At 35.7% G+C, this 13787-nt stretch overlaps 3 protein-coding genes across 9 annotated transcripts in view; 2 read left to right on the forward strand and 1 right to left on the reverse strand.

Annotated features, from left to right (window-relative positions):
* The window catches only part of LOC309476139 (SLAM family member 5-like), a 234798-nt gene that overhangs the window by 84181 nt on the left and 136830 nt on the right, over window positions 1-13787 (forward strand). The window lies entirely within an intron of this gene.
* Window positions 3001-13787, reverse strand: part of LOC309476299 (uncharacterized protein) — a 108646-nt gene continuing 97859 nt past the window's right edge. For 3 of the 4 annotated variants that reach the window (XR_014197996.1, XR_014197997.1, XR_014197998.1), the window contains exon 5: window positions 3799-3813. The gene's annotated coding sequence lies outside the window, so the exon portion shown is untranslated. Of the gene's footprint in view, window positions 3016-3725; window positions 3814-13787 lie in introns of those variants that run through there. The other variant, XR_014197995.1, reaches the window with a different exon arrangement.
* LOC309476116 (uncharacterized protein) overlaps window positions 7167-13787 on the forward strand; it is a 45366-nt gene continuing 38745 nt past the window's right edge. Inside the window, exons 1-2 of one of the 4 annotated variants that reach the window (XM_082139314.1) lie at window positions 7167-8158; window positions 8869-9204. In XM_082139314.1, the coding sequence (XP_081995440.1) occupies window positions 8110-8158; window positions 8869-9204 (385 nt within the window). In that variant the 5' untranslated portion in view covers window positions 7167-8109. The remainder of the gene's footprint in view (window positions 8159-8868; window positions 9205-13787) is intronic. The other 3 variants (XM_082139315.1, XM_082139313.1, XM_082139316.1) reach the window with 3 other exon arrangements.

Here is a 13787-nt window from a genome sequence, read left to right on the forward strand (position 1 = left end):
CTTGGCCTTCTCGGTACCTTCGGGTGGCTGTCCTGCGTGGCCTTTCCAGACCTTGACTCACAACCAGCCATGTGCTCATTCAAGAGAGAGAGGACTCTCTCAACCAGAACAGAATCAAAGGACAACATCAGGAGTGTGGCACAATTTCTTCATTCAATGCAGAAGAACTCCAACCATCAACTCTTCCGACTTCCTCCCTTCTCCTGGTTGCTCTGCCTGAATCTCAATCTCAGTGAGGGTGGTCTTATACTTTCAAAGCTAGCATCAAAGCTAATTTAAACTAAATACATTTTGAACTAAGAAACTGTCGCAACCAGTATTGAGGGTTACTTTTTCAAGTAACTAGTAAAGTAACATAAAAATTAGATATCAAAATATCTAAGTTACTTTTTCAAATAAGTAACGCCAGTTTTTTTCCCTCACATTTATTGACTGACAGCTCTCCTGTCCCCATGTTCAGAGAAATAAAGTGAGGCGGTGTTGTGTGCGCTGTGTAAACATGATGGTTATTTTAGTTCTGGACTAAATGTGAGCAGGCATTTACTAATTTCACTGCCACGAAAACTGCCATCAAAATGAATAAAAACAGTAAAATGCAATCTCAGAATTTTACGCAAAACATTTATAATTAACTATATTAAATTACACAAATAGACTTTATTTTATTTAATCTCACCTCTCTTTATTAACCAAGGTCTTTGCTGCTGACCTTCAATGATCTAAAGCCGAGTTCAGACTGCACGATTTTCAAAGTAGTCGGGTCACTGTTCTTTTCACACTGCGTGACTATCTGGGGTAACATTCAGTTGCTGGTGTGTTCACACTGCACGATGCATCGGCGACAGGAGGTTTCACACTGCATGACTTTCAGGAGGAAGAATCGCCGACAACTTCTGTCTGGTCCGCAAACTACGTTTCACAACCAAACACACGCGAGAAGTGATAAGGAAATAGCGCAAAATCCCGCGTGCGTAGACCGCAGCCGCTGCGCGAGAGGGGTAAAGTTAGTTTTAGGTTCGATATTCGCCAGACATTCGTTTTTCTATGTCACTGCTCTATAAAGTCAGCAGTCTTACAGATATATCAAGAACAATATTACTTTTAACAGTAGTCAATCAATTTATGTTGACATGAAATATTCGTTAAAAATTACCTTACGTGCATTATAGCTGCATATTTATACATGAGAGTGCTTCAACGCGCTGTCACGGCTCATGCTCGAGGGAACGTCTGCAAATTACTATAAGGGGAGGCTGCAGACCTGGAGCCGGTAGATCTACGCCCCTAGCAGTTTTACGCCCCTGGCAGTTTTACGCCCCTGCTGTTCCTGATGCGTCCAGTAGGGGGATATGCTGCGAAATAACACCATTAAATCGATGCTCAAAACTTACACAATAATAACCGTCCAGTTCATAGATTTTGCCCGAATTTGTGGTTTTTGTTAATTTAAATATTAAACGTTTTAGTATAAATCTGCACTGCACTATGGATTAAAATATCTCTAGATATTAGGTTGGGCTTCACTCAGCCTATACAGAAGACTATTTGTTTTCATGAATTAAAAAATAACACACATAGTTGGATCAGATGACAAGTAATGATATATGACCTACTATAGAATAGTTAATTGAATATTGAATACATTAATATTGAATAAATAGTAATAATAATAATACTAATTAATAATAATAGAATATTCACTGTATGTTTTTATACAGGAGACTGAGTGAAATATGTTGTTGTGAATTTATATAAAGTTACAATTAGATATTAAACATATTTAGCCCATTAGACATACAGCACTGTGTAATCATATGGATCCTGGATTAAATATCTGCTGTACTATTCACTTAGTCATCATACAGCTACAAAACAGTGTCCTTCATAGCATTTTATGAAGACAAACACAATTTATCCCTTTTCTAAAATTCCAAGGGCCATTTATAAGAAAGAGACAATATTTTTGTTCACAAAAACATTATTTATCAACACCATTTATGAATTATGATGACTCCCCTGGCTTGCCACTCTGCTTTAACTGTTTTTCTATCCTCCTGTCAAAGTGCTTCTGCTCACTGATAAAAAATTTAAATAAAATTAAACAAACAAATGTAAAAAGGACATCCATGGTGAATTTTATTTTGTCAAATTCACAAGCAGCAGGACTCACTGTTAAATTTTGTATAAAATTCCTGAATCCTTAATTTTTTATCACAGTTGCTTTTGTACATTTCATCATTATTCATTATATCAATTCATTTTTTCCTTCATTAGTGAAATTCTAAATACACCTCCGCAATTCATCAATTCAGGACACATTTACAAAATAAAGTGTAATAGAAATGTATTGAAAACATGCTTAACAGTTTATGACAACTAGTCAGCCATTTTGCATTTAATGACTTATGCAAGGAACTCATGCCTAGATGTTTTGAGGAGTATGACAATTCAACAGAGAAATAGTATAATAGGTCTATATTTTGATCAACAAGACATAAAGAGTTGATAATGTAGGAAACAGCAGACAGTTGTACATTATGAATTGCATGAATGTACCAAAGCATTTGCAATTTGTATAAAATGAGAAATTGCTTTTATGATGTGCACAAGTGAAAGATGATGTGATTTCAGGTGTGATCTGAGAAATGCACCAAAGCAACTGAGATAAACTATAATACTTATTGGAGACCCTGCAGAATCACTGACCCCATGAGTCACAGACCACATAAAAGAAAGTGTTACGAGAACACAAACTGCCTTTTTAATTTGCATTTCATGTGTGTATTTCATTAAAAAAAGCTAAACTTTAAAAAAATATAAAAAGGACATCCATGGTGAATTTGATCTAGTCACAGTGTGTGTGTGTGTGTGTTGCCCAGAATTTATGTCAGATGAGTGTGGATTGCATCAATTTGCTCCTGATCTTCAAAGTACAATGGCACAGGTACTTGTTGGTGGAACACTTTTGGAAAAAGTGTCAAGACACTTTGATTTCTTTTGGCCACTGATGATGGACTGTGCAGAGAAAATTAAAAAAATGACATTAAAAACATGTCCTTGTATGTCTCTGTAAGTCATTTATTTACTAGAGAAGCTATTGGTTTGGAATGCAGTTAAGAAAGAGATGGGTGTTTATAGTTTATAAAAGTTTCGAGAGAGAGAGAGAGAGAGAGAGAGAGAGAGAGAGAGAGAGAGAGAGAGAGAGAGAGAGAGATTTCCATAGCTAAAGCAAACACACTGGGATGCATCATGCAAGTTACTTGGCAAAGAAAAATCCCACTTTAAGTGCACACAGTCTACATTTTAATCCAGATCAGTACGCTATTTTAAGAAAAATGTATATTTAGATATAAATGAGATAGTTAGATCTCATTTTATAAGAAACAACTCAAACCAGAAAGGAGTAAAGGAGTCTTACCAGAAGAGGCAAGATAAAGACGGGCAACAAAAGAACATTCAAAAGAAAATTAATTTTGAAAGTGAGTAGAGAAGACTAGGGGCAGCTAAACTTACACGTGGTAAGCTATAACTTATAAATTTAAGCCAGACAGAACATCAACCTGACCGTCCAGAACTTTTTGTCTCTCGAAATAAATGATAGACCTATCCATTGATATAAATAAATGAATTGATATCTACCTAGCTCTATCAAGCTATTCGTTTATAAATAATAAATGTTGCATCATTGCTAAACAACAATAACTTTAGCGGATTATTTATTATACCTCAATCAATTCGTGTCAATGTACAGCCTCCCCCTACTGGACGCATCAGGAACAGCAGGGGCGTAAAACTGCCAGGGGCGTAAAACTGCTTGGGGCGTATATCTACCGGCTCCAGGTCTGCAGCCTCCCCTTACTCGCAAATTACACCAACCGCGTTAAAACGTATAATTTTTAACACTTAAAAAACAGACAAGTTCAAATTCCAAAGCATACAGTTGGTTACTATTAACACCGATGTACCAGTGACATTTTGCCAATACCTCTCTTACTGTAGTAAGTCAGTCTGGTCACTAGGGAATTAGTACATGACAATTAGTACATTACAATTGAACCGTACAAAAATATTGACAATAAAATATTACAGTCATTCACCATAGTGTTTTTTTTTTCATGTTTCAAAGGTTGTAGTAATTCCCTAGGGACCAGACTGACTTACTACAGGTGAAATTTTGACCATACCTCCCTTACTGTATGTACAGTACACATATTTATATGAAAATATTACTGTAATTCACCTATAGTGTTTTTTTTTTCAAGTTTCAAAGGTTGTAGTAATTCCATAGGGACCAGACTGACTTACTACAGGTGAAATTTTGACCACACCTCCGTTACTGTACATACAGTAAACACATATTGACAATAAAATATTACTGTAATTCACCCTAAAGTGTTTTTTTAAGTTTCAAAGGTTGTAGTAATTCCCTAGTGACCAGACTGACTTACTACAGGTGAAATTTTGACCATACCTCCCTTACTGTACATACAGTACACACATATTGACAATAAAATATTACTGTAATTCACCCTAAAGTGTTTTTTTTTAAGTTTCAAAGGTTGTAGTAATTCCATAGGGACCAGACTGACTTACTACAGGTGAAATTTTGACCATACCTCCCTTACTGTACATACAGTACACACATATTGACAATAAAATATTACTGTAATTCAACCTAAAGTGGTTTTTTTTCATGTTTCAAAGGTTGTAGTAATTCCATAGGGACCAGACTGACTTACTACAGGTGGAATTTTGACCATACTTCCCTTACTGTACATACAGTACACATATTGATATGAAAATATTATTGTAATTCACCTATAGTGGGTTTTTTCATGTTTCAAAGGTTGTAGTAATTCCAAAGGGACCAGACTGACTTACTACAGGTGAAATTTTGACCATACTTCCCTTACTGTATGTACAGTATACATATTGATATGAAAATATTACTGTAATTCACCTATAGTGGTTTTTTTTCATGTTTCAAAGGTTGTAGTAATTCCAACGGGACCATACTGACTTACTACAGGTGCATTTTTTACCATACCTCCCTTACTGTACATACAGTACAAACATATTGATATGAAAATATTACTGTAATTCACCTAAAGTGGGTTTTTTCAAGTTTCAAAGGTTGTAGTAATTCCATAAGGACCAGACTGACTTACTACAGGTGAAATTTTGACCATACCTCCCTTACTGTATGTACAGTACACACATATTGACAATAAAATATTACTGTAATTCACGTTAAAGTTTTTTTTTTTTTTTAGTTTCAAAGGTTGTAGTAATTCCATAAGGACCAGACTGACTTACTACAGGTGAAATTTTGACCATACCTCCCTTACTGTATGTACAGTACACACATATTGACAAAATATTACTGTAATTCACGTTAAAGTGTTTTTTTTTTCATGTTTCAAAGGTTGTAGTAATTCCCTAGTGACCAGACTGACTACATTACTATTGACAAGTCAACTCATATTTTGATAAATGTATTAGGTAAAATATTAGCTATTATAACTGCTGTTCCTGGTACAACACATTTAATTTTTTGCTTAAAAAACTGTAAAGGTTTTATCTTTATCATGCTTTCAACGTTATAAATAAGCAACACCCTTATTGTAAAGATTCAAGTTATTTTTGTGTTATAAAGTCCCCAAAATACATATATATAGAGTAAGCCAGTCTGGTCCCTATTGAATTACTACAACCTTTGAAACTTGAAAAAACCCACTATAGGTGAATTACAGTAATATTTTCATATCAATATGTATACTGTACATACAGTAAGGGAAGTATGGTCAAAATGTCACCTGTAGTAAGTCAGTCTGGTTCCTATGGAATTACTACAACCTTTGAAACATGAAAAAAAACCCACTTTAGGTGAATTACAGTAATATAATCATATTCATATTTGTGTACTGTACATACAGTAAGGGAAGTATTGTTAAAATTTCACCTGTAGTAAGTCAGTCTGGTCACTAGGGAATTACTACAACCATTAAAGCAGGAAAAAAACACTATATGTGAAATATTCTAATATTTTATATTAATATTTGTGTACTGTACGTACATTAAGGAAGCTATTGGCAAAATATCATATGTAGTAGGCCTAAGCCAGAGTCGTCACTATGAACAACTAGAACCTTTGGAACACACAAAACAAAACAAAAACATTAATTAGTGGACTTCGGTTTGCACTGTGTGCTGAATTTGCAGACGGTCCCTAAATCAGCCTATGTGAATGTCTGGCGAATATCGAACCTAAAACTAACTTTACCCCGCTGAAAAACGAGATTAAAAAGTATAGCCTGCAAGAAGCTTGCGATCCAAATTGTCTGTGCACTGATTTGCAGCGAAAAGGAGAAAAAGAAAAACATATTATGCATGAAGAAATGGCTGGGAAGACAAGGGGAGCAAGGACTGTGTGTTCTGCAAAGAGAGTTGGGGGTAAATAAATAATTTTGCAATGTGCTGCTGTTGCTGCTGGTCAAGCAAATGTTTGTGCTTTGTTTCTGTTTGATATAATTGTAAATCTATTAAAATACATAGCCTACTCCTCCCCGAACTCCCCGCTGCTCTGTATCTTGCTCTCTCATTGGCTGTCGGTCATCGCCGATGTAGTTTTCAGTCAGAACACTTTCACACAGCAGGATTTTGAATCGCCGACAGGTCCAGATATTCAGCATGCCAAATATCTCACGGGCGTCGGCGACTCGTCGGCGATTCTCAGATCGCGTCTTTGCTCATTCACACTGCGTGATTGTGCACTCGCGTGAACGAGAACCAATTTGCCTGTGATTTCGGGCATTTTGTCGGCGATTTCTCAAAACCTGTCGGCGAGCCAAAATCGGGGCTAAAATCGTGCAGTCTGAACTCGGCATAATTCAACCATACTAATAAGAAATAATAAGCTAATAAGCTTCTCCTGTATCCTATTGTTCTTTATCCAGAACAGCAGAAGCTGAAAGGTTTGTTTGAGCGCCTTTTCCTTCATTTCCTTCAGCCTGAGGCTTATTCATTTCACTTTTGGTGTGAAAAGGTCTTACATTTGCCGAAAAATAGAACTTTTTTTGTTGTTATTAAAAAACAAACAAGCAAGCCCATCCCAGGTGAGAAAAAAGTAGCGCAAAAGTAACGTAACACATTAATTTTCATAAAAAGTAACTTGTACTTTTTTGGGGAGTAACACAATATTGTAATGCATTACTTTTAAAAGTAACTTTCTCCTACAATAGAAAAACACAGAAATAACACACACAAAGGTATGTTTTCAGAGCAAGATTTTTAAATGGTTTATCCTGCTCTGGCTGGTCAAGAGAAATCTTGCACAATTTGTCTTTTCAAGGCTTGGTTTCAGTTCAGCAATATTCATATTATTAAATGTTAAATGTAAAAGATTCTTTTGTTTACTCCTGTGATTCATTTGTCCACAGTATACAAAATCCAGGTGCTCTTATTAGAATATCGGACATGCAGCAATGTTTGTTTTGAAGTGCGGATGTTGTTCCTCTGTTGTGTTTTTCCATGAATGATGTTTTTGTTCAGACCTATTTCATCATGTTTTACTGGTAAAGTCTTTTGCTGAAGATTCAGCCTAACATTGAGCTTTATAAGAGCAGCACTGCTGAAATTTCACAGCATATTACAGTGGACTTTTAGTGAATATTCTAGAGAATTTTTTTATCCAGCTTTTATGCAAATCATCAAACTTTGCGTAAATAGGATATTCAACAAAGCAAAGTCTGATCAACTTACAATCTTGTTACATGGTTGGAACTCTAATTTATCGGACTCCTGACTCAATTTAGCTTTTGGAGAAATAATTAACCTAGGGATTGACATACATTTTCAGCCTACACTGTAAATGTTTACATGGTGTGTTGAATAAAGACATGAAAATTAAAGAATAGATGCAATGGCACACAGCAGTATGAAAATATAGGACTGTGGTTTACAGAAAAAAAAAACAGTAGAACTGGAGTACAACCCCTAACAGACAGTTTTCATCTCAAGTGTTTCTACAGCATTTTTTTAGATCACAAAGGTCTCAGATCGTGTTTGCAAGTATCTTCAGAGAAAGGATTTCAGACGCTGCTGAAGAAAATGTTTTGCTCGTTTGTTTTTTGCTGTATGAGCTTTTGGCTTCTGGTTGGTGAGTTATAAACATGTTTTTATTCTTTGAATTTATGTCACCGTGAGTCTAGATTCATGTGTGTGATCTCAAACGGTGCATTCGTTTTCTACTATCTTCCTGGCATATTAATTGAAAGCTTAATTCTAATTTCTAGCATCAGTCAGCTCTATCGGTACAACACTATCACTGTTAACTGTGTAACAATCCACTGAAATTTTATTGCAATAAATACTCTTTTAAGATCCACTTTTAATCCAAAGCAAAAACTGATCAAATGCATATGTACCATAACGTGTACCATAAGTATTGATATAAATCAGTTTGGTCATGTGATGATGGTTAAAAAAAGGTGAATGAGGTTTTGTGAAATTCAGATCTGTGTGTTTTGTAATTTTATTGTTTTTTTGGGGGGTTCAAACCCTATTGGTGTTCATAGACTAAGACTATGACTGATGATAATTATGAGGATACTGTATATCTTTGCAATACTTCACACAAAACTTAATGTGTCATTATCATGAAGTCAAAGTGTTATTGTCAGTAGTTCTAATTCAAATACTCACTTTTCTCTTTTAAAATGATCTCAATTCACTTCAGTGTTCAAAGTCTAACTTTAATGTCAGTCAGCTAACTACAACAAGCTTGAAGCTTCATTAAACCAATGCTAAGATATTTATTTTACTGTAATAACTTCAGTGTGTGACTGAGAAACTGTCTCTGTTTTCCAGTGTTTGTTGATTCAGATGCAGTGAAGATCGTTTCAGTGAAGGAGGGAGATTCAGTCATTTTAGACTCTACCGTTACTGAAATACAGAAACAAGATCTGATAACATGGAAGTTTGGACAAGAGAATCCAAAGACTGAAATAGCTAAAATCGATAAAGACATAGAAGAGTTCTCCACATATGATGTTCCTGATGGGAGATTCAGAGACAGACTGAAGCTGGATAATCAGACTGGATCTCTGACCATCACAAACACCAGAACCACAGACTCTGGAGAATATGAAGTGACCATCAAGGGAAAGAGAGTAACCACAATCAGATTCACTGTTACTGTCTATGGTGAGTCACAATTACAAGTTTCTTCACCCTGTCCTACATATTTGAACAGCTAAAATTAACGTGGGCCTCAATGACGTAACTATGATCATATGGGCCCCATATTTTTTCAAGGATTTATTTGACAAAATATAGAGTTTAATGTGTTTGTTGTCTAATCCTTAAATAATACTAGCCCTAAATGACTTTCACAAAATATTTAATATTGTTTATTTATACTTAAAAATCATCCTGCACTGTTATTTATTTGACACCACTCCTGTCAAACTCCAAATACACCTATGTGCATAATACAGGAAGAACTGACCCTAAGAAGGCAAATTACTGAATTTCAAAAAAAAAAAAATTGTACCTCAAGAAATGAATTTTGAGAGGGGTGGTGGCATTCCAGTTCATTTGGTTAGATTTTAAAGGGAAATAATAAGGATTTCTATTTTTATTCAGTCAATAGTGAATAATATATCAGAAATAAGAATATCAGATGACCAGATGAAAATTACTGCTTCACAACATCGTCCTGTGAAGTTAAAAATCTTGAAATGGAGACACTCTCTTATCTCTTACTTGTGAAGACAAACATCCCTTCAAACCACACTATCATAAGATTAAACAACAATAGAAAAGAAATACACAAAACAAAATAAAAATATTAATAAAATAATTAATAAATTATGAATTATGTAAATCAAATAATATAAGTAAATGATTTAATGACAAATCAAATGACACTACATAAATTATTAATGATTATAAATTACTATATAATTAAATTAAATAATAAAGCAACTCAGATGTACGGTCGCTCTCGTGAATTAACACACACACACTATAAAAATTGCCAGGAATTTACAGGATTAAAGAGTATTATTTTACAATAAATTACTGTAGTCAGAAATTCACAGTGAAACTAATGCATGCTGGGTCATTTTCTTACTGTTAATCAACAGCAGAATGATGCTGACATCACAGTTGTTTACTGCTCTTGTTTTACTGTTAATTTACATGTTAAAGTTTTCTTTAACCTTGCCACTGTAAGAAATTATATTGTTTAGCACTGTATTTTTTTTCTTCAAGTCACCATAATGGAGATTAGTGTTTAAGATCTTGGGTCCTCTGTATTCATATTTAAATTTATGATCTAGCCAATTCAGAAGTGTCAAAAAACAAAACAAAAAAAAACCTTTGTTAAAATGATGACAGGCTAGAACATGAAATAGTTTAGTCAAACTATTCTTAGCATGAATATGAATATTTAGTTTTAGTATGTTTAAATCATTAACATTTTCCAATAACTTAATTCAAATTCATAACTATTTGTAGATGGATATTTCACAATAGTGAAGCAACTACTGAGGTTCATCTTTAAAAGATGTAACATCTTCTTGCAACCATCACCTAGTAATGCACAGACATCAATACTTGACATACAAAACGCAACAATGGTGACACTCAACAAATAATAAAAACACTTACAACATAAATCAACATTACAAAATAAACCAACAACACAAACTGCTAAATGTGAAGCAAAAATAAGTTCAGCAGCATAAAACCAAATCTAGAAACTCCACAGCATAATCTATTCATGCTGCACTGCATGCTGGGTACCTTCATAGTGCACTGTAGAAATACAGAATGATGTTGTTTGTTTACAGTAAATTGTGTTTTCCAAAACTGTAAACTCACCGTTAAAACCCTTTTTAGTGCTGTTAGATACAAGAAAGGTCTTCTGTGAAATTACTGTGAAAGTAATGCAATTATTAACCTGGAATTTCACACTAAAATGTTTAACAGTGCATCGATTGTTATTGAGAATCCTTGGATCCTTCAATAGACTATGCAATTGATCTGAGTTCAGCACAAAAAACGAACAGAGAATAATTAAAATGCATCTGGGTATTCTACATCTCAAGTCAAGTCTTCATTCATATAGCGCTTTGTACAATACAGATGGTTTTAAAACAGCTTTACAGTGATTAAAGGAAAATTATGCATTAGGCTGTTGTTCACATTTATGATTAGTTACGCAACGTCGACTTTCGTGCTTGGCCATCATTTCTGCCAATGAACATGCTTCTCTATCTGTGCGTGTCATCCCAGAATTGATCATAGAGATGGGAAGTTCAGATCATTTTACAGACTCAGATCTTTGAATCTCTTTAAAATACTGTAAACAAATCTTTTTTCAAGTCATGTCATTCATTTCAGTGGAATATAATTAAAATGTTACATGCTGATAGCCAAATTCCACACCACATTTACTTACACAACGCATTCACATTTCGAATAAGAAAACACTATAATGCAGCCAAGGCCCAATTATGACAAACAGAAATAATTATGCTTATCGGGGTCTTCAGGATATGCAGTCTGTTAGTTTACGTCACCTCCTGGTCTGAGTCTTTAGTTCTTTAGTTTTGTCCTGTCACATCCCCAGTCTGGAGCTATGCAGTCGTACAGGAAACAGAAAGGATCAGTTCACCTCACGAGTCGTTCCTTCTTTTGTCATGTGACCACTTCCAGGCTCAGTATTTTACAACAAATACAACAATATGTTAATATAATTGACTGTATGTTGTTAATTATATTTAGGTATCTTTGCTTTATCAAAGTGATTTTCCCTATCATACAGATAAAGTTTAAATCATTAACCATCATTACCACATTCAATGCTATGGAAAAGAACCATCATGACAGAAATTCATACATTTATAAATTGTAAGAAATAAAAAAAGATACAATTTGAGACCAGAAACACATCACATAACTGTAAGAATGAAAAAAAAAAAGGAAGTTTATAAGGAAGTTCGAGAATTATTGAATCCAATACAGCTGTCACGTCACGTAACAAAATAACTCTTTAGGTGAACTAATCATTTCTGTATCTGGTACTGACAGCATAACCCTTAAGGCCAATTTATACTTCTGCGTCGGGTGCGCGTAGAAGGTACGGCGTAGCATACGCATTGACGTGTACCATACGTCGTACCCTTCGCCGTACCCTGACGCGCACCTCCTCAAAAATGTAACTACGCGTCGCGGCGACGCGGACCGCAAGATCTGTGATTGGTCGGCTGGATAGCATCGCGTTTCCTCCTACACATTTCCGGAATGATCTTCTGCACTCTGCACCGCCCGCCCGCCATTTTTAAATTCCGAAGATCAGTGAAGAGCCATGGAAATAGACCAAGTGACCGAGAGATTGCTTGAAGAAGTGCGGAAATACAGCCATCTGTATGACTCCTTCAGTCGCCATTGCTCGTAGAAACCTAAACTCAAAATAGCTGCGAGGAATGTAAACACAGTGGAACTGGAACATTAAAACCCACCCGCGCCAACTAGCGTTTCGGCGGTGTAACTGCACATCAACACAGACATTCGCAGAAGTATAAATGCTCACAACGGCGTCACCTACGTGCGTAGCCTACGACGTACACTACGGCGTACCCTCGACGCAGAAGTATAAATTGGCCTTTAGCCTATAGGTCTGTCATGGGATGAACAAACGTCTCGAACTCGAAGACTCAAAAGGTGAACTAATCCTTTGATTCCTGTACAGAACCTATAGGATGTTGTGCATGAGTGGTCAACACAAAACGAACAAATCACTCTCTGAGACAACTCGTTGTTCTCGAGTCATTTTAAATGAATCGTACATGACCGACTCACCACACTTCAGGTAAATTAAATGGGATGAACTGAAAATCTAAACAGAAACAATTACTTCAACAGATGTTGATATGGATAAAATGTGTTCACATATCTAAAATTATCCCGGCTCTTAAACTGATAATGATGTTGTAATGAGTAGTCATCGGATTGAGAATCCATCTGCAAACTTTATTAACTTAGAGTCAAAAACAGGTACAGGCAAGGTCGAGGCAGGCAGCAAACATTCACAGTACAAAGGACAGGCAAGAGGTCTGGGCAGGTAGCTGACAATCACAGTCCAATAGACAGGCAAAGGTCAGGGCAGGCGGCAAAGAATCAAACGCTCAGAAATGATCATACGGCAAATCAAGACTTCGCAACAGTGGTGTGTGTATGAAGTGTTGAAATAGTGTTTGTGTGATGAACTGCAGGTGTGTGTGTAATCAGTCCCATGTATGAGGGCCTATGGAAATTGTAGTCCGAATAGTAACACTCAATATTCTGGTGAGCGCTCCCTCTGGTGATCCGGAGGAAGCGGAGAGGAAGCCTCTCCTGTAACAGATATCTAGCCTGAAAATAGCTCGATCTTGTTTCTGTTAATGAGATGTGTCCAATTGGCGTACTTATGCACTATTCTATGACATTTTGTAGTATAAATAGTGTGAGTTGTGTGTTCACACTTAAAATTCCAAATAGAAAAAGTGCACTTGCAATGCCTGGGTAACATGTTGACATTCAGACAGCAGGCAATAGGCTGAGAATCGGATCCACATCGATTAGAGATTTAATAATAATTCATAATAATTAATTACATTTTATATAGCGCTTTTCTCAGCACTCAAAGCGCTTTACATAGATGGGGGAATCTCCTCAACCACCACCAATGTGCAGCATCCACTTGGATGATGCGACGACAGCCATATTGCGCCAGAACG

The sequence above is a fragment of the Leuciscus leuciscus genome, assembly GCF_965113295.1.
Source record: "Leuciscus leuciscus genome assembly, chromosome: 15".
In the NCBI taxonomy this organism is placed as follows: domain Eukaryota; kingdom Metazoa; phylum Chordata; class Actinopteri; order Cypriniformes; family Leuciscidae; genus Leuciscus; species Leuciscus leuciscus.